At 31.4% G+C, this 22,863-nt stretch overlaps 1 protein-coding gene across 2 annotated transcripts in view; it reads left to right on the top strand.

The window, feature by feature from the left end:
- The window catches only part of LOC133558853 (uncharacterized), a 36,214-nt gene extending 15,964 nt beyond the window's left edge, over window positions 1-20,250 (top strand). For both annotated transcript variants that reach the window (XM_061909977.1, XM_061909978.1), the window contains 4 exons: window positions 167-338; window positions 8,191-8,254; window positions 13,478-13,577; window positions 17,799-20,250. In XM_061909977.1, coding sequence (XP_061765961.1) covers window positions 167-338; window positions 8,191-8,254; window positions 13,478-13,577; window positions 17,799-17,828 — 366 coding nt within the window. In that variant the 3' untranslated portion in view covers window positions 17,829-20,250. The remainder of the gene's footprint in view (window positions 1-166; window positions 339-8,190; window positions 8,255-13,477; window positions 13,578-17,798) is intronic.
- The last annotated feature ends 2,613 nt before the right edge of the window (window positions 20,251-22,863 follow it).

The following is a 22,863-nucleotide window of genomic DNA, read 5'->3' as shown; positions in this document are numbered from 1 at the left end:
TCTTATCCAACACTCTTCTGCGGATTGAGGTCGCAGTCCAGCAAGCTTTTCTTCCCTCCCTTCCCTTGACGTTCCACCACCTCGCTGCTACGAGAGGACTCCTCAAGGTTAAGTAATAGATTACTTCTTCCCACCAACTCACCGGCGTTCTCCTCTCCCGTCCCAGGAGGCCCTGGAGCTTTTCCGGCCAGACTTCATCAGTCGATCCCGGGGTCGGGTGAGGAGGATGGAGCGCAGGGCGAAGAGGAGGAGGAAAGCCCTGCAGGGGTCTAAGAAGGACCTGGTCCAAGGTTTGCAGGCGGGCAGGAGGAACTGCACCACGCCGGATCCACTTTGCGGTAAGAAGTCCTTTTTTTCGCGCATTCTAGTAACAAAATATCACTGTTATTATTGTTATAAAATATGTGGACTTGTTTATTTGGACTTGATTGATTCTGCTGGTTTAAATGTAAAAAAGGTCGAGCTTTGCCCTCTGCTGGCGGATCTCGAGCACTGCAGGCCTTCCAAGACAAAAGTGGAGCGCAGGTCAATAAATGCGTCAAAATAAAAACTGGATAAAAAGTCTGCCTTTGCCAAAATCAATTTAACACTCGGTTTATTTTTTTATTTTTTATTTCGACACATGGTTTTATTTTTTTTCTCAAAATAATATATATATATATATATACTTTGTAATATTTTGTTGTATTTAATTTTTCATAAAAATGTAAAAAGTATTTGGAAGAAAGCAGAAAAATTCAGGTTTTTTTCAGTTAGAATTTAATTAATTTTAACAAAAAGTAAACCACTAAATATACATTTTTTGGGAAATATTTAAATGTATATTGTTTATATTAAAGTGTTTTTGAAAGCAAGGAAACAAATGATAAAATAAATCCAATCCAATCCAATCCACTTTATTTATATAGCACATTTAAACAACAATAACGTTTCCAAAGTGCTGCACAGCCATGTTAAAAACAATTGTAAAAAAAATAATAAATAAATAAATAAAATAAAATTTAAAAAAAGTATATATATATATATATTATGCTCCACCAATGACTGAATAAAAACAAAAAATAAATGAATATAAAACCAATAAAAACAATAAAAACAATAGAAAAACAAATATGATTAAAAACTATTTTAAAGGGTAAAATCAATCAAAACAGTAAAATAGAAATCAAAGTGTATAAAAAACACAGAGGACAACAAAATAAAGTGTGTAACTTGATTTTATTTCATTAAATTAAATCAAAAAATAAATCAATATATGTTCTGTTATGGACTGCTTCGGTAATGGATTTTTTTTATTATGAAAATATTTAATAATGTTAAACTTTTTATTGATTTAAAATAAAAAAAACATTATTTGAAAGCAAGCAGAAAACATTTGAATGTACAGAAATTCAAAATAATAATTTTCAATTATTATTTAATGTTTAAAATAGGTTTGAATATAATGTAAATGTGTATTTTTTTGTAATATTTTGTTAGATTTAATTGTTTTTCAAAATGTAAAAAGAAAAATGATAAATACACTTACACACAAAAAACAATGTCATGATTTTTTTTTTTTTAGATTATAACTTAATAATTATTTTAATAAAAAATGAAACAATTGTAATTTGAAATATTTCCAAATAAATATTTATACTTTAATATTTAAATATTTATTATTAATATTTTTTAAGTTTCTAGCTTAATTTTATTCAGATAAATTACATTTACAAAACATATATATTTCTATTATGGACTATTTTGGTAACGGTAAAGTTTATATTAATTGACATTTTCCTTTAAAATAATTACATTTTATAGGTATTTGAAAGCAAGCAGAAAACATTGAAATGTACTGAAATTCATAACAATAATGCTTTTAATTGTTTCAATTATTATTTGTTTTTTTTAATAACACAACTTCATAAAATGTAAATATATGTATTTCTTTTGAAATATTTTGCAATATTAAAATGTCTATTATTGATAATATTTTGTAAAAATGTATTTGAAAGCGAGTGAATAATTTGAATACACAAATTGAGGAAAAATAAAATTAATTGTGTAACTTAATTTTATTATATTATCTTAAATTTTATTAAGTTTTATTATGGACCTTTTTTGTAATTATTGTGTTATTACGGAAACCTTTGTATTACTACAGTTTTTTGTCGATTTAAAATTTTGAAAAATTGTATTTGCTTTAAAAGTATTTGAGCAAAAATGGAATGCTGGACGACAGCAAAGACTTACACGTGTGGGAGCAGCAGACGGCGTCCACAAAGTACATCCGTACATGACATGAATTTTATTAAGATAAATTAAATTTGAAAAAAACATATCTATTTCTATTCCGGAATATTTTGGTAAAGGTCAAGTTTTATACTGATTATTTATTTGTATTTATTTTTTTAACAATTGCATTGTAAAGGTATTTGATAGCAAGCAGAAAACATTTGAATGTACTGAAATTAATAACAATAATGCTTTTTAATGTTTCAATATTTTTTTAATAATAAAACTTCATAAAAATATAAATTTGTGTATTTGTTTTGAAATATTTTTGCAAAATTAAAAGGTCTTTTATTAATAATATTTTATAAAAATGTACTCGAAAGCGAGTGAATAAATTCAATACACAAATTCAGAAAAATAAAATAAATTGTGTAACTTCATTGTATTATATAATCTTAAATGTATGTTATATTATGGACCTTTCTGTAATTTTATTTTTTTTATTATGGAAACGTTTGTAATATTACAGTTTTTTTATGATTTAAAATTTCGAATAATTTAATTTGCTTTAAAGTTATTTGAAATCAAGCAGAAAAAATGTCGATGTACATAAATATAACAATAATGCCTTAATTTGTTTCAATCATTTAATGTTTAAAATATTCAAAATGTTATCAAACGTTCTGTGTATTTCTTTTGAAATATTTCATAATATTAAAATGTCTATTATTGATAATTGTTTTGTAAAACTGTATTTCAAAGCTAGTGAATAAATTAAATACAGACATTTAGAAAAATATTCATAATTAATCACATTAAAGACAATTGTTTTACAGAAAAGTAAAAAACTAAAATAAATTGAATTAGATTGTAGCTGAGATAGGAGCCAGCGCCCCCCGCGACCCCGAAAGGGAATAAGCGGTAGAAAATGGATGGATGGATGGATAAATTGTACCATAAAAAAAATCACAAATTCTACATTATTATATCAATACATTACATTTTAATTTAATAAAAAAAAAGTCATTCTAATTGTGTTGGTATGATTACCTAATAATTATCGCTTAATAAATTGCAACATCTGATTTGTATATGTTGTATATATGCATCAGTGTGATATATTTTGCGTCACTAAAAAGTGTGAAAATAATCACCCTTTAAGAAAATGTGTCTCATTTGGAGATCGTTAAGGTAATCAAATGATAAGACAAAGCTCTAGCGATGTTGTCACAGCATGCAATTATAAATAATTTAACGTATTGTTCAATAAGTGTTGTTACACACTCTTCCTGAATGCATCACTGCAGCTGTCAACTGAGCCTACACACACACACACACAAACACACACACACACACACTCTTGAATTTCTGACCTTATTGAGACCTGGGAAAAATGCATACCTCTTAAGGACCATCATTTCTAGATTCATAAAGATTTGTATTTACAACATTAATAATATATACATACTATGCAAATATATATATTTTTTGGAATGTTTTGTTTGTAATTGTTTTTTAATCTTCATTATTTACTTCGTTATTACAGTATGTCTCTGTATATGTTTTTGTAATATTATTATTAACGATGGCCAAAGGGGACACATTTCAATTTCTTACACACACTTGTTATTTCATATGTTGACCAAAGAGGGAGCACTTTTAAAACCGACACACAGTCCTCCGTTTTGGGACCACCCGAATTTGGATATATTTCACCACCAGGGGTGCAAATGAGACATTCTCTATTAGATGCAATGGTTTTCTGTATTAGGACCATGATTTATGTCCTAACTTGTTCACCGGTCCTCATATGGACGGAACTTTTCCGTCTCAAGAAGGGTAGAAATACAAACACACACACACTTTTATGTATTTTATACCTTCTTGAAACCTCGGAAAAATGCTTATGTCTTTAGGACCACCCTTTCAAGATATATAAAGATTTGTATTTACAAAATTAATAATATATACATACTAAGCAAATATAGAAAAAGGCAAGCTTTTAGTTAATTGTATTTATTATTTTATTTTTTTGTTTGTAATTGTTTTTTAATGTTTATTATTTACTCCGTTATTACAGTATGTCTCTATATACATTTATTTTAATTATTATTCATATTGGCCAAAGGGGGCACATTTCAATTTCTTACTCACACTTGTTATTTCATATGTTGACCAGAGAGGGAGCACTTTTAAAACCGACACAGACTCCTCCGTTTTGGGACCACCCTAATTTTGATATATTTCACCACCAGGGGTGCAAATGAAACATTCTCTATTAGATGCAATGCTTTTCCGTATTGGGACCGTGATTTATGTCCTAACTTGTTCACCGGTCCTCATATGGACGGAACTTTTCTGTCTCAAGAAGGGTAGAAATACAAACACACACACACTTTTATGTATTATATACCTTCTTGAGACCTCGGAAAAATGCCTACCTCTTTAAGACCACCCTTTCTATATTTATAAATTATTATATATAATATTGTCACGCCTGTGAATCAGGTTTCGTGTTGGTCATGTTATGTTTTGTTTTTTGGACTCGTGTTTCCTGTTTTGCACTTCCTGGTTTTGTTTTGTTTCCATAGTAACTCATTAGTTTCCACCTGGTCTCCAAGTCACGCCCCTGTCCTCAGCCCTCACACCTGTTTTCAATGTTTAAGCCACAGTTGCCTGATAGTCTGTCTGGCAACTTTACTGAACTCTACCTTCGATACTTACTATCCTACCTACCTCACCTTGCCGACCTTCATGCCTTGCCACGCTGTTTATTGTTTTGACCACGCCATGTAAGTTTTTTTTGTACTTATGCCTTAGTGCAAGTTTTTGGTTTGTTTTGTGCCACAGATAGTATCTTTTGTTTGTTTGTATATAGTCATGCCATTGTGCTAATTTTGTTTGGAGTGTAGTCTAGTTTATTATCCGCCATTGTGCGCGTCCTTTGTTTTCCTGTTTTGTATTTTAGTTTTTAAATAAATTAAACATGTACTTACATTCACGTCTGGCCCGTGCCAATCCTCCTTTGCGTAGGAGAAACAAAACAAATCCAAGTCCATGTCTTGATAATTATTGCATATTATATTATTATATATATTATTAATAAATACATACAATGTAAATATAAAAAAGGCAAGCTTTTAGTTAATTTTAATTAATTTATTTAATTATTTGTTTGTTTGTTTGTTTGTTTTTTAACATTCGTTAATTTACTTCGTTATTACAGTATGTCTCTATGTACATTTTTTATTATCAATTTTGGCCAAAGGGGGCGCATTTAAATTTCTTACACACACTTGTTATTTCATATGTTGACCAGACGGGGAGCACTTTTAAAACCGACACGCAATGTGAAAAGTCCCTCCTTTTTAGGACCACCATAATTTTTGATAGATTTTCCCACCAAGGGTGCAAATGAGACATTCTCTATTAGATGCAACGGTTTTCCATATTGGGACCAAGATTTATGTCCTAACTCGTTCACCGGTCCTCATATGGACGGAACTTTTCTGTCTCAAGAACGGTAGAAATACAAAAACACACACACACACATTCATGTAGTTCGTACCTTCTTGAGACCTGGGAAAAATGCATATCTCTTTAGGACCACCCTTTCCGGATCTATAAAGATTTGTATTTACAACATTGATAATTTATACATAATATGTAAATATAAAAAAGGGAAGCTTTTATTTTTATTTTTTGTTTATTTGCAATGGTTTTCTGTTTTGGGACCATGATTTATGTTCTCACTTGTTCACCGGTCCTCATATGGACGGAACTTTTCTGTCTCAAGAAGGGTAGAAATACAAGAACACACACACACACACACACACACACACACACACACACACACACTTTTCTGTCTCATTACAAATTCTTCTCATGCTTTCTGATTAAATCCCAATCACACTTTTATCACAGATATTTTTTAAATCATACTTTTATGGATGGTTCCACAGCGTTGGACACATGGCTTCTGGGCGGAAAATCTCATTAAGGAAAGCGTTTTGCATATGGATGGTCATAATAATTACTATATACTTTTTATTATTATTGCCGACTTCTTTTTTTTTCAAACCATTTGTATGCATTGCTCTCATGGAATTACACAGCGTGCAGGTAAAAAGGTGTCTAGTGCTTAAACCAAAAGTAAACAAAGGGCGAGTGCCGCTAAGAAAAGGCACTGAAGCTTAGGGAAGGCTATGCAAAATGAAACTAAAGCTGAACTGGCTGCAAAGTAAACAAAAACGGAACGCTGGACGACAGCAAAGACTTACAGCGTGTGGAAGCAGCAGATGGCGTCCACAAAGTACATCCATACATGACATGAATTTCATTCAAATAAATTAAATGAAATTAAAAAAAAACATATATATTTCTATCATGGACTATTTTAGTAACAGTAACGTTTTGTATTGATTAAACAACAACAAAAGTTTACATAATTATATTTTAAAGGTATTTAAAAGCAAGTACTTAACATTGGAATGTACTGAAATTCAAAACAATAATGCTTTTAACTGTTTCAATTATTATTTATTTTTTTAAATAATACAACGTCGTAAAATAAAAAAATAGATGTATTTCTTTTGAAATATTTTGCAATATTAAAAGATCTATAATTGATCATATTTTGTGAAAATGCATTTGAAAGCGAGTGAATAAATTGCATACACAAATTCAGAAAAAATAAATAAATTGTATGAATTAATTTTATTATATTATCTTAAATGTATGAATGTATCAATAGTTTTATTATGGACTTTTTTTGTAATTTGTTTTTATTACTGAAAATGTTTTAATATTAAATGTTTTTGTCGATTTAAAATTTTGGAAAATTTAATTTGCTTTAAAAGTATTTGAGCAAAAACAGAATGCTGGACGACAGCAAAGACTTTTAGCGTGTGGGAGCAGCAGACGGCGTCCACAAAGTACATCCGTACATGACATGAATTTTTTTCCAATAAATTAAATAGAATAAAGTAAAAATTCTGTTATGGACTATTTTGGTAACTGTTAAGTTTTATATTGATTTAAAAAAACAGTTTAAATAATTAAATTTTTAAAGATATTTGAAAGCAAGCAGAACACATTGGAATGTACTGAAATTCATAACAATAATGCTTTTAATTGTTTCGATTATGATTTAATTTTTTAAATAATCCGACTTCATAAAATATAAATATATGTATTTTATTTTGCAATATTAAAAGGTCTATTACATATAATATTTTGTGAAAATGTATTTGAAACGAGTGAATACAATTGAATACACACATTCAGAAAAAAGAAATAAATTGTGTAACTTAGTTGTATTATATTATCTTAAATGTATGAATATAGTTTTATTATGTACCTTTTTTGTCATTTATTTTCTTTACAGAAACTTTTGTAAAATTACATGTTTTTGTCGATTTCAAATTTTGGAAAATTAAATTTGCTTTAAAAGTATTTGAGCAAAAACAGAATGCTGGACGACAGCAAAGACTTACAGCGTGTGGGAGCAGCAGACAGCGTCCACAAAGTACATCTGTACATGACATGAATGTTATTAAGATAAATTAATATTGAAAAAACATATATATTTCTATTATGGACTATTTTGGTAACGGTAAACTTTTTTATAGATTTAAAAGACAAGCTATATTGATGCATACTTAGTTTTGTTTTGAATTTATATCCAACAATTGCGAGAACAACTTTTTACAGTCAATATCGACTACTGAGTTTAATTTTTTTGTGTTTTTGCTAGTCGTGTGGGATTTTTTTCAATGAAAAAAATGTTCCTTGGCTGAAAAAAGGGTTGTAAAAACACTGCTCTCTACCACTGAGCTATAACTTGATCTGTCCTCCTGACAATAAGCGGGATGTAATCAGTTTCAAAATAAAAGCCCGTAGTCTTCATTTGCAAGTTCTGTAGTCATTACCATATTAATTCCTATTTGAAATTCATACATGTGTGCGTCCTAGATAACCTTTTCAAGCCGAGGGAGCGGTCTATATCGGGCAGGGAGATGCAGCGGCGGTCCAGACGGTGAGTGCCTCGCCACAAAACGTCATCACTTTCACAGCGGAACCTGTCGTCGTCATTAAATTTTTTTTTATTTTTTTTTTTATTCAAAATTATGTGAAAGTCAAACAAGCGTAGTGTCAGGTTCAAACCCTGATGACATCTATTAAACAAGACAAGAAGCAAGGAATCAAAAAGAGACAGAATTAAATTTGGCTCAATTGAGGAGAAACGTCTGAACTGTATTCTTGTACAGTCTCCCAGCACGCAAATTGTACTCCTCCTCTTTTAGTTGGACTTTCCCTGATTACCTGGCAACTGCTGTTTCTAAGGGGCAGGGGTCGTAAACAGCCATTGCCTTTGATTACAAACAGTTCAAAGAAAATGTCGTAAAACAGTTCAAAGAAAAGGTCGTAAACACTTGAAAGAAAAGGTCGTAAAACAGTTCAAAGGGGTCGCCCGGAGGGGAGTCTGGTCCTCCTTCGTCTCTGCTTTGTAGTTCTCGGGTCAAGACAAAATCTTTCTGTGGATTATAATGCATTTTTTTAAAAAAACAGAACACCTTCATGTTGCTTCCCATCCTACACAGTGGAGTTCTACAAGCCTTCTTCTTGGCCGGATCAAAGACAGCTTTTGTCTTCTCGCCGGGAACTCATGGAAACACAAAGTTTTGTGATTACTTAGATACAATTATTCTGACACTTACAAAGTAGTTAATCGCTGTAAGACGCCACATCCGGCCCGCCAAAGTTTTTAATTTGGCGCCAAATCACCCAAATCTTGCGTAGTTTATTCAAAGAGAAAACTATACCAGGAGGTTGCCTACAGCCACAGCTGTTAATATCAATACTTCGACTCAGCAGTATTTAGAGGTGCTTATTTGCTTCTGTATGCCACACGGGTGTTTATATCAGTGCAGTGTTAGAAAATGTAACCTTTCACCTCCTGTTACGGCTCTGATGCTACCCCTAAACAAATTCCCAGATTTCCCAGATTTCCCGGTTTTCCAGGACATTTCTCCCATTCAAAACTAATTGGCCGTTTTTCAAACTTTCAGCATTTCCAAATTTTTCAACCTATTCATACCATTCCACCATCAACACATTCCACCATTCTGGTAAGTCAAACTACCGTTTTTCCAAGTTCCAAAAAAATTCCAGGTTTTTCCAGAATTCCTGGTTTTCCAAAGCCCTTTTTTTACCCTTTTTTCTGGCGACAACTTCTTACACATTTTTCAACCCACTTCTACCATTCCACTGACAAAAAATTTTTCTTAATAAGGACAAAAAAAAGTTGTTTTTTCAAACTGGTAAAATCCCCGGTTTTCCTGAAATTTCAGGAATTCCATAATGCCGTTTCTCAATTAAAAATGTTAATACTTCAACTTTTCTCGACCGATTTGAAAAATTCCAACACCAACCATTTCAACTCATTCAGAACATATAAATATTTTTAACATTTAAAAAAAAAATCCCGCTTTTCCCAAAATGTTCCAAATTTCCATGAAATTCCCATTAAAATGAATATGACATTTTTCAAACTTTCACCATTTCCACATTTACAAACATTTTCGTACCATTCTACCTTAAACACATTTCACCATCCTGGTAAGTCAAACTAGCCTTTTTCTAAGTTCCCAAAAAATTCCAGGATTTTTCCGAATTCCTGGTTTTCCAAAGCCCTATTTCCACCCTTTTTTCTGGCGACAACTTCTTACACATTTTTCAACCCATTTCTATCGTTCCACCAAAAAAAAATGTGTCTTAATCAGGACAAAAAAATTAAGTTGTTTTTCGAACTGGTAAAATTCCTAGTTTTCCTGAAATTCCAGGAATTCCTTAAACCGTTTCTCAATTAAAAATGTCACTACTTCAACATTTCTCGACTGATTGGAAAAATGTCAACACCAACCATTTGAACTCATTCAGAACATATACGTTTTTTTAACATTTAAAAAAAAAAATCCCGCTTTTCCCGAAATTTTCCAAATTTCCATGAAATTCCCATTGAAATGAATATGACATTTTTCTAACTTTCACCATTTCCACATTTTCAACCTATTCATATCATTCTACCTTCAACACATTCCACCATCCTGCTAAGTCGAACTACCATTTTTCCAAGTTCCAAAAAAATTCCAGGTTTTTCCAGAATTCCTGGTTTTCCAAAGCCCTATTTCCACCCTTTTTTCTGGCAACTACTTATTCCAGATTTTTCAACGCACTTCAACCGTTCTACCGTCAAAACATTCCTCTTAATAAGGAAAAAAAACAAAGTTTTTTTTTGAACTGGTAAAATTTCCGAAATTCCAGGAATTCCATAATACCATTCCTCAATTAAAACTGCTTCAACATTTCTCAACCGATTTGAAAAATTCCAACACCAACCATTTCACCTCAATTAGAACATATACATTTTTTTTAACATTTTCAAAAAAAATCCCGCTTTTTTCAAAAATGTTCCAAATTTCCATGAATTTCCCATTAAAATGAATTAGCCATTTTTTCTAACTTTAACCATTTCCACATTTTTCAACCTATTCATACCATTCTACCTTCAACACATTTCACCATCCTGGTAAGTTAAACTACCCTTTTTCCAAGTTCCCAAAAAATTCCAGGTTTTTACAGAATTCCTGGTTTTCCAAAGCCCTATTACCACCCTTTTTTCTGGTATCTTTTTCTTCCAGATTGTTCAGTGCACTTCAACTGTTAAACCATCAAAACATTCCTCTTAATAAGGACAAAAAAACTAAGTTGTTTTTCAAACTGGTAAAATTTCCGAAAATCCCGGAATTCCATAATACCATTTCTCCAATTAAAAATATCACTACTTCAACATATCTCGACCGATTTGAAAAATTCCAACACCAACCATTTGAACTCACTCAAAACATGTACATGTTTTTAACATTTTAAAAAAAATTCCTGTTTTCCCGAAATTTTCCAATATTCCATGAATTTCCCATCGAAATGAATATGACATTTTTCAAACTTTCACCATTTCTACATTTTTCAACCTATTCATACCATTATACCTTAAACACATTTCACCATCCTGGTAAGTCAAACTACCCTTTTTCCAAGTTCCCAAAAAAATTCCAGGATTTTCCCGAATTCCTGGTTTTCCAAACCCTATTTCCACCCTTTTTTCCTGGCAACTACTCCTTCCACATTTTTCAACCCACTTCAACTGTTCCACCGTCTAAACATTCGTCTTAATAAGGGCAAAAAACAACATTGTTTTTGAACTGGTAAAATGTCCGAAATTCCAGGAATTCCATAATACCATTTTTCAATTCAACATGTTACTACTTCAACATTTCTCGACCAATTTGAAAAATTCCAACACCAACCATTTCACCCCATTCAGAATATATATATTTTTTAACATTTTCCCCAAAAAATCCCGGTTTTCCCGAAATTTTACAAATTTCCATGAATTTCCTATCGAAATGAATGGGACATTTTTCAAACTTTCACCATTTCCACATTTTTTAACCTATTCATACCATTCTACCTTCAAAACATTTCACCATCCTGGTAAGTCAAGCAACCATTTTTCCAAGTTCCAAAAAAAATCCATGATTTTCCAGAATTCCTGGTTTTCCAAAGCCCTATTTCCACCCTTTTTTCTGGCAACTATTTCTTCCAGATTTTTCAACGTACTTCAACCGTTCCACTGTCTAAACATTCGTCTTAATCAGTACAAAAAAAAAAGTTTTTTTTCGAACTGCTAAAATTTCCCGAAATTCCAGGAATTTCATATTACCATTTCTCAATTTAAAATGTTACTACTTCAACATTTCTCGACCGAATTTGAAAAATTCCAACACCAACCATTTCACCCCATTCAGAATATATATATTTTTTAACATTTTCCCCAAAAAATCCCGGTTTTCCCGAAATTTTACAAATTTCCATGAATTTCCTATCAAAATGAATGGGACATTTTTCAAACTTTCACCATTTCCACATTTTTTAACCTATTCATACCATTCTACCTTCAAAATATTTCACCATCCTGGTAAGTCAAGCAACCATTTTTCCAAGTTCCAAAAAAAATCCATGATTTTCCAGAATTCCTGGTTTTCCAAAGCCCTATTTCCACCCTTTTTTCTGGCAACTACTTATTCCAGATTTTTCAACGCACTTTAACCGTTCTACCGTCAAAACATTCCTCTTAATAAGGAAAAAAAACGAAGTTGTTTTTTGAACTGGTAAAATTTCCGAAATTCCAGGAATTCCATAATACCATTCCTCAATTAAAACTACTTCAACATTTCCCAACCGATTTGAAAAATTCCAACACCAACCATTTCACCTCAATTAGAAAATATACATTATTTTAACATTTTCCAAAAAAATCCCGTTTTTTTCCAAAATGTTCCAAATTTCTATGAATTTCATATTAAAATGAATTAGCCATTTTTTCTAACTTTCACCATTTCCACATTTTTCAACCTATTCATACCATTCTACCTTCAACACATTTTTCCAAGTTCCAAAAAAAATCCAAGATTTTCCAGAATTCCTGGTTTTCCAAAGCCCTATTTCCACCCTTTTTTCTGGCAACTATTTCTTCCAGATTTTTCAACGTACTTCAACCGTTCCACTGTCTAAACATTCGTCTTAATCAGTACAAAAAAAAAAAAGGTTTTTTTCGAACTGCTAAAATTTCCCGAAATTCCAGGAATTTCATAATACCATTTCTCAATTTAAAATGTTACTACTTCAACATTTCTCGACCGAATTGAAAAATTCCAACACCAACCATTTTAACTCATTCAGACCATATAAATTGTTTTAACATTTTTAAAACAAATTCCCGCTTTTCCCGAAATGTTCCAAATTCCCATGAATTTCCTATCGAAATGAATGGGACATTTTTCAAACTTTCACCATTTCCACATTTTTCAACCTTTCTACCTTCAACACATCCTGGTAATTCAAATTAGTTCAAAAAGTATGTTTTTCTAGCGCATGTAAACATATCGAGTGTGAGTATTGTGTATGGGGGCCACCTCCTGTATCGTGGCGTCAGCATCAGCACCACCCCTCTCCAGTATCGCCCTCAAGATGCAACTCTGGCCTTATCGCCCGCTTTTATGTGGCTTATCTCCGACGTGGCCCAAGATTAAAAGATGGCGAGCGCCCGCTGCCAGTTTGTCAAACGTGACGTTATCTGACTCACCGTCCTGTTCTCGTCTGCCCTTTTGTTGATGTCTGCGTCTGGGCTTGCTTGCAGGAAGTACAACATGCTGCCGGAGGTGGAGGAGAAAAGGCGCGAGGAGGAAAAGAGAGCGCTGTCACGGGCCAATAGACTGAGAGCTGGCGTCTTCACGAAGGTGCGCAGGTTTTAATAACGCAGCAAAATAGCATAGAGAAAGGAAACAAATGAGAAAAATGTATTGTGACGTGTAATGATTAGGGGAGGTTGTCCAGCAAAACACTAAAATCTCCGATACAAGCAGTCCTGTGTAGGTTGTCTGGGTTTCTTTTTCTTCATGCGTTTTAGTCAAGTCGTTTGCAAAAGGTAGATATGCAACAACTATGCACACAATAGCGAACAACCTAGATCAGGGGTGCCCAAACTACGTGTCTTCAAGTCTGGCCCGCGGTGGCGTTACGAGTTCAGTAAGGAAATCCGATCTGCCGGTTTTCGAATGAAATTTGAGTAGCTGACAAAATGATTGCTGTAGGTGGACGAAGGCGGGTGAATTGCGAGTCGAAGCGTAGACGGCACAGGATTTACTTATAAGACTTAAAACCAAATTACCTTCCCCGGTCATGACACACAACACAAAAAATGTTCACGCATAACACAACTTGCTCACTGAACTTTGTGGATATATATATATATATATATATATATATATATATATATTTTAAAAATGTACACGTACTATAAAAATGCAAAAATACACCCATTTATATCTATTACAATGCATGATGGGAAAATTTAAATTAAAAACCTCTTCACACTTATCAACGTTTGGCACATTTTAGCTGCTAGATATTTTTGATTGATGACAAAACTTTAGGGAGGTTTTCACTGACGTAAACAAAGTAGGAGTCAAACGTTTACATACTTGTAATGTCAAATTATATTATTTTTCTGTTATATATATATATATATATAGCCATTATATTAATACTATATGCATTCATGTAAGTTTATATATAGTATATATGTGTACATATATATATATATATGTATATCTATGCATATGTATGTATATATGTATATGTATGTAAATATATGCATGTATATGTAAATATATGTATGTATGTATATATGTGTGTATATATATATGTATGTATATATGTACATCTATGCATATGTATGTATGTATATATGTATGCATGTATGTATATATGTATGTATATATACGTATGTATATGTATATATATATATATATATATATATATATATATATATATATATATAACAAATATGGTTTTTCATTTGTTGTTCAATACTTTTCCAACGTTGTACAATAAAAAACAATACGAGTATGTATGATTTGCGCTGATATCATATCGGATCGATGTTGGTATCAGCCTATACCAAAGGTTCCTATGTTGGTATCACATTGAAAGTGAAAAAAATTGGAACTGGCACCCCTCAAAATAATTATTCATTTATTTTTAATAAATTGTGTGTATTTTTTGAAGTGTTATAATACTATTCAATAATATACACAGTGTATACAATAATAATATACACATATTATATATTATTTATTGATTTCCTCAAGTCATATATCTTATAATTTACCTTAGAGGTCATTACAATTTGATTGCAACAAATGGGCCTGATGTGACTTTTTTTTTTTTTTATTTTAGTTACCAAACTTTAGTTCCAAAAAATCTTTTTTAGTTGAAATTCATTACAAAAGCTTTCATCGAAATAATTCAAATTGCTGTTTTTTAAAAGTCCAATACTTCAACTGGAACTACACTGTTTATGTTGCTTTTTATTATCCAGCAGAGGGCGCTGTTTGACAGCTAAACCTTATTGTGACTTCCTACTCTGTTTAAAATCTTTATAATGATAATAATAATAATTATAAAAATAATAATAATAAAGAAAAACATTTTTAATAATTCTATTTTTTAATGATAGTAACAATGGGATGGAAGTTATTCATGTTTCATACTGAAGTACATTGAATAAATATTCTGGTATCAGTCGTGTTTAAATCTTTATTGTGCATGCAATGTTTGAGGTGACATTTTAACATTGCAGGTAACTGCAGGTATGGCAAAGAAAAGCACTCTTAATGACTAATTAGCAGTAGCACACAAATGTGATACCTTTTTTTATTTAAAAAAAAAAGTAAAACATTTGAGCAATGTTGTATTGGTTTGCTTGCCTGTATTTCATATGCAATTGTAAAACCTTTATTTATTTATTCTTAAATAGAAATAAATAGTTAAATAAAAAGTAAAACATTCGAATGAGGACGCGTATGTTTTGTTGTTTTGCTTTCCTGTATTGCAAATATAAAATGTAAACCCTTTTATTTATTTTTTAAAATAATTTTAAAAAATATATATATATAAAGTAAAACCTTTGAGTGACGCTTTTGTTATATTGTTTTTTTCTTTCCTGTATTGCAATTACGAATGTAAAACCTTTTATTATTTGTTTGAAAAATTAAATTGTATAAAATGAAAAAATTGAAAAACCTTTTATTTATTTGTTTGAAAAATTACATTTAATAAAATAAAAAAAATGTAAAACATTTGAGTGACGCATATGTTGTATTTTTTTGATTTCTTGTATTGCAATTACAAATGTAAAACCTTTGAAATAAATAAATACAAAAATGTAAAACTCTTTTTATTTTTATTTAATTTTTTTAGATTAAAAAAAATAAATAAAGTAAAACCTTTGAGTGAATCACGCATATTATATCGTTTAGCTTTCATGTATTGTAATTACAAATGTAAAAACCCTTTTTTTTTTTTTTTTTTTTTTTAAATAAAAAAATTAAAAAGTAAAACCTTTGATTAACAATATATGTTATATTGTTTTGCTTTACTAAATTCCAATTACAAATATAAAACCTTTTTTATTTATAATTTTTTTAAATAAATAAAAAGTAAAAATGTAAAACCTTTTATATATTTTTTTTTAATATAAATAGATAAATAAATAGAAAATAAAAGAAGTAAAACCTTTAAGTACCGTTGCATATATGATATTGTTTTGCTTTCCTGTATTGCAATTACAAATGTAAAACCTTTTTTATTTATTATTTTTTAAAAGAAATTAAAAAAAGTATAAATGCAAAACCTTTTATATATTTTTTTATAGAAATAAATAAATACATAAAAAATAAAAAAAATAAAACCTTTGAGTACAGTTGCATATATTATATTATTTTGCTTTCCCGTATTGCAATTAAAAATGTAAATCCTTTGTTTTAATAAATAAATAAATAAATAAAGTAAAACCTTTTATATTTTATGTAATTTTTTTAAATAAATAAAAATAAAAAAGTAAAATAAAAAGTGAAACCTTTGAGTAACGACGCGTATATAATATTGTTTTGCTTTCCTGTATTGCAATTACAAATGTAAAACATTTTTTTAATAGAGAAATAAAAAAAATAAATGGAAAACCTTTTTTATTTTACTAAATAAATAGAAAATAAAAAAGTGAAACCTTTGAGTAACGACGCATATATTATATTGTTTTGCTTTCCTGTATCGCAATTACAAATGAAATACCTTTTTTTTTCAATAAATAAATACATCAAAAATTAAAATGTAAAACCTTTTTTTTTTTATTTAAAAAAAAATGTAGAACCCTTTTTTAAAAAATAAATAAACAAAAAAAAAAAGTAAAACGTTCGAGTTACAACGCGTATATATTGTTTTATTTTTTTACTTTCCTGTATTGCAATTAGCATAAGGTGTAATAACATTTTTTTAAAGAAAAAGCAAAACGCATGCAGAGTTAGTTCAGTGCGTGTGAAACGGAGCTACGGGAATGAAAAATGACATCATGCACGACAGAGCCTCCAAACCCAAAGTTTTGTGCAACTTTAGGAGAGTTTACCAGGAAAACATGAGCACATTTTAGGCTTTTGGGGGTTTTTGTAAGGGATGTGACATTTGCCCCTCTCAAATGAAGTTATTACCTTGGCTCTGACTGTGCTGAAATTGGCACTTCCCAGATAAAGTTGTGTTTGTTTTTTTTTTGGTGGGGAGTGTTATTTCTGTCCAACCCACACATATATATGTGTGGGAGTGGGCGGGGATTGTGAGAGGATGGTGCTGGCCTGTATCCTTCTTTTTTTTCCCGAATGCTCGGGGCAGCGGGGTAAGATTGTGTTTGGTCAGATAGCGACGTGAAATGATTGCTGCCGCACACCTGAGTCGGGCCGCAGCAGGACTGACACTGATGGAGTGGAAAAGCAATTTTTAGCCGCACCGCTTTGCCGCCATGATGCACATGTGGTCCTCCAAGTAGATTATATGGAAGTGATGATGTTTCACTTCTTTTCAGGAGCTTCACTTATTGTTTAGTTTTTTTTGTTTGTTTTTTTCTGCAGACAATTCTGGAGCAGATCCTGCAAAAATGAAGGAGATCTCATCAGAGGGCCACATGGCAGTTATGTTTGGCCTCAGAGGGCCGATTCTAGCAGAAAAATACTATTATTACACCATTTTTTTTAATGCATTGTTTTTTTTAGTAATTTTTTTTTTTTTACAAAAATTTCCCCAAAAATATAAGGTAAATTGCAATAATTTTCCCCAAAATTTAGTGTGTATTATTTAATGGAAATACATTTAACTAATAAATGGGAAAACATTCGGGCTGTTTTTACGGTAAAAAAAAAAATAAAAAAAATAGGCTGCTCAGTTGCCAACATTTTACTATAAAATGTATATTTGTTTTTTTTACTGTAATTTAAAAAAAGTTAAATATTACTGTAAATTGGACATTTGTTTTTCAACTGTAAATTTTTAAAAAAATGCAATTTTACAGTAACATTTTTTAACCTGAGATGCCAATTTTTTTCTTTTTATTTTTTTACTGTAGCTATTTCGGTGTATTATTTTAGTAGAATTGCTGGATTATTGTCACCACTACCTGTCAATGTCATTAATACTTATTGTTGTAGCTGTCTCTACTTCCGTTCACTCTGCTCATGTCATAGTTCCTTCGTGTCACAGTATGTGTTTTAGTTTCTAGTCCACAGTTAGCATTTGTACTAGTTTTTGTTCATAGCCAAGTTTGTTCTCCGCCTTATGCATGCTTTTTCTTTGTACCTTTTTGTTTGTTCTTGTTTTAGTGTTAAATTAATTCATGTTTACCTGCACAATGCCTGTCGCCTTCTCTGCATCTTGGGGTTCGTCAACAACTCAACCTGACAAATTGGAACCTGAGCTGCCAATTTTTTGTATTTTTTTTTTTTTTAACTGTTGATTTTTTGGTGTAGAATTTTCGGTGTATTATTTTAGTAGATTTTTAAAAAAAACTTAAATGTCCCAAAAAATATGTGGTAAGTTGCAATAATTTCACCCAAAAATGTAATGTATATTACAGTGAAAAAAATACTGTCTTTAATTTAGTGAAAAATGCTGTAAAAAAAAACTGCAGTAAATTTCACAATTTTACCATGCTACTTTCTACTTGATATTTTTACTTTGCACAATTTAATAACTTGATTTGAAATCATTATTATTAATATTTGTTTCTATTTAACAATGGTTTGAATAATCGATAATACATTTTTGCATACTTGGACAATATTTAAGTCAACATAATTTGCGACTATATGGAGTACTTTTTGTTTTCTCCCAAAATAGAAAGAAATAGGTACATATTAATATATATTAATAGATACATATGATACATATTAATTCCAGGCTTTCGGGGGCCACATCTGGCCCCCGGGCCTTGACTTTGACATCTGTGCTCTTTGGGTGCTAATGCTAATCATATGCTAATCATAATCACATGCTAATCATATTAACAATTTTTAATTATTGTACAGTAGTGCTTCATACAAAGTTTATTTTTGTTGGAAATAAACAAATTAAGTTAGTAATTGTATTTATTTATTTAAATCAAATGTATTTATTCAAAAGGCATTTTTTAAATCTATTTTTTATTTTAAAAAATATTCTTGTCACATTCTTTATTATCAATAATTTAAATGTAATAATTTGAATATATTTTTATAATAAGATTAAACAAAATATTAAAAATCAATTTTAAATTAATACATTTAATTCAAATAAATAAAAAAAGTATTAATTTAATTTAATATAATAAAATACAATTAATTTAATTTATATATATTTAAAAAATAAACAAACAAATCCAACATACCAAAATAGAACCAGAAAACATTATTACAAATTAAAAAATGGTGTGAAAAAATATATACCTCCCTCCTCTAGACTAATGGTTATATGGTGACTTTTTTTTTTTTTTTTTGCTAATTTGTTGTACCCTAAAATGCCTGATTTCAAAAGGTGCAACATTTTAACTTGTTTCTTTACATTATATTACATCCGCTTGCCATTTTGTGACTTTATAATCTGTCTTTTAATTCATTTGTGTAACCCTAACTCCTAAAAGCACGGGGTTTTAACAAATAAAATATTATTTATTTGCATTTCAAATTAAACGTTTTTTTTTAACACTGACAGGAATTTAAAAAATCCCTCTTTTTTGACATGCTTCAATTTCCTAAAGTTCTTACTCCGAAATTGCAATAGAAAGTGCATGTTTTCTTTGTTTTTTTATGTGTTTGTTGCAATACAATTGCGGGACAAAGTGAAAGTTGCAATAAATCGTTGTGATTTTCAATTTGTGAGTATAATTGGGGAAATGTGTTGATTAACGAACCAATATAAAGCAAAAGCTTGAGAAAATATCCAACCCACGTGGCACACAAAAATAATACAAATGCTAAAAATGATCCCTCAGCCTTTACATTAGAGAAAAAAACAAAAATTTCACAGTTTATGCTGAAGACAAGAAAAAAAAATAATATGCATAATTTTCAATAGGAAGTCCTAAAATCTTTGCACTATACTTTTTGTACTAGAATATAATAATTAATCCCATTTTTATATGTTAATTATTGGTCATCTCTCTGTCAGGTTCAAACACTGATTATATTTATCAAACAACACAAGAAGCAAGGAATCAAACAGAGACAGAATTAAATTTGGCTCAATTTGAGGAGAAACGTCTGGTCTGTACTAATGTAAAGATCAATCAAGATTGTACCCCTCCTCCTTTAATTTGGACTTTCTCTGACCGCATGGAAACAGCCGTTACTAAGGGACGAGGGTCATAAAAACAGTTCACGGAAAAGGTCATAAACAGTTCAAACAAGCGGTGCCTGGAGGGGAGTCTGGTCATGCTTCCTCTTCGCTTTTGTAGTTTCTTGGGTCAGACAATATCTTTCTGTGGATTGCAATACATGAAAGAAACAGAACACCTTCATGTTGCTTCCCCCCTACACAGTGGAGTTTTACGGGCGGCATAGCTCAGTTGGTAGAGTGGCCGTGCCATCAACTTGAGGGGTGAAGGTTCGATTCCCGCTTCCGCCATCCTAGTGACTGCCGTTGTGTCCTTGGGCAAGACACTTTACCCCAATGCCACCCACACTGGTTTAAATGTAACTTGGATATTGGGTTTCACTATGTAAAGCGCTTTGAGTCACTAAAGAAAAGCGCTATATAAAATGTAAAAATATATTTTTAAAAATATATACAAGCCTTCTTCTTGGTAAGTTTAAAGACAGTTTTTGGTCTACTCACCGGGAACTCATTTGTGATAACTTGGATAAAATTATTCTAACACTCTAACATTTTATACGTTGATAATAATACAAAGTATGTGTATTCAGTTAATATTGTTTACCAGCTTGTTATATGACTTTACAGTCACATTTCACACATTAAAAAAACATATTTTTGTCATTTATTAAATTTTTTCCAGGGAAAAACATAATTTTTAAGTTTTTTTTTTTTCTTTTTTACAAAAAATTATATTGTTTTACCCACTTTAGTCCTCATTTTTTCTCCTTATATTGCAATAAATTTACAGTAAAATGGCAAAATGACGTTTTCCGCGGGTGTCTTTTGAAAAACAAAACAAAATGACGCACAAAGCCTGCGTTAATGTGATAACTGATTGGTTTTTTTCCATACTTTTTTTTTAGTTTCTAGGAAAGAAACAAAACAAAAGGAGAACGCCGACTCTGCAGGAAAGAGCACCTCGACTTTGCCATTGCTGAATGTTAATAAAATACGGGAGGGGCTGACTTGAGGCCCCCGTGCATGAAACCTCCCGCCCGGAACAGTAGGAATTCCGAGCTAATGGGCCTCAGGAGATGCGGTGAAAGGGACCTTTTGTCCCGTTTAACCACAGCCCGCAGCGAGAGAACACGTGCCGCGGTCCCAATACGGTATTAATAAATCCTCCACATTATACTGAGTTTTAATGTCAAACAACACGCTCAATTTCATCACTTAATGTCGACGCTTGTTTAACGGGGAGATGGATTCAATAGGGCGACTCTAATTGTGTTGTATCCTCTCGAGGGTGGAATATATCATACACAACCCAAAAAACAGTGATTCGCAAATCCTTTTCAAATTATCTTCAATTGAATAGACTGCAAAGACAAGTTATTTTTGCAAATATTACCTCATTTGGAGTTTGATGCCTGCAGCATGTTTCAAAAAAGCTGGCGCAAGTGGAAAAAAAAGACAGAGAAAGTTGAGGAATGCTCATCAGACACTTATTGTGGAACAACCCACAGGTCAGGAGTCGGGAACCTTTTTGGCTGAGAGAGCCAAAAAGCCAAATATTTTAAAATATATTTCCGTAAGAGCCATATAATTTTTTTTTTTACACTGAATACAACTAAACGCGTGCATTTTTAAGTAAGACCAACATTTCTAGAGTATAATAGGTCTCTTATTCTTTGTAATACCATTGTTATTCTGAAGTTAACTGTGGAGGGGCGTGGCCTGCGGGCCTGCAGCGAACTGGGGTGTGCCAGGACCGGCCTCGAAATCAGCGAAAGCTTCGTAGATGGCCCACCTGAGCCTTGTTATCTAATCACCTGTCGCTCTGTTATAAGCAGCAGCCAGGAGGAGAGATGGGGTTGGGGCTGGAGCCAGAGCGCGAGCGAGAACGAAAGAGAAAAACACAATTGCTGAAAAGCAACTGAAAGACTTATTGAAAAATAAAACAATAGTGTAACCCTGAAATGTCGGTGCTTGGTGATCTGAAGAACCCCCAGGAGGACAAGCCCCACAGTAACCAATAATAAATACATAACTTCTTAACGCAACTTCTTGAACAGGTGCGGTAGTAAACGGATGGATGGACTAAAAATGCATGAGAATGTTTTATGTTTTGAACTTTATTTTTAACACTTATTACAAGTGGAATTATTCATTACTTATCATGTTAAGCAATGTCAGCTCAGATTTATCCGAGAGCCAGATGCAGTCATCAAAAGAGCCACATCTGGCTCGCGAGCCATATGTTCCCTACCCCTGCCACAGGTGAACGGGCTAATTTGGAACAGGTGTGTGCCATGATTGGGTATGGAAGCAGCTTCCATGAAATGCTCACTC

This window comes from Nerophis ophidion, linkage group LG09 (genome assembly GCF_033978795.1).
Source record: "Nerophis ophidion isolate RoL-2023_Sa linkage group LG09, RoL_Noph_v1.0, whole genome shotgun sequence".
Classification (NCBI taxonomy): Eukaryota; Metazoa; Chordata; class Actinopteri; order Syngnathiformes; family Syngnathidae; genus Nerophis; species Nerophis ophidion.
The sequence above is the reverse complement of the archived record's forward strand: the minus strand, read 5'-3'. Positions and strand labels throughout refer to the sequence as shown.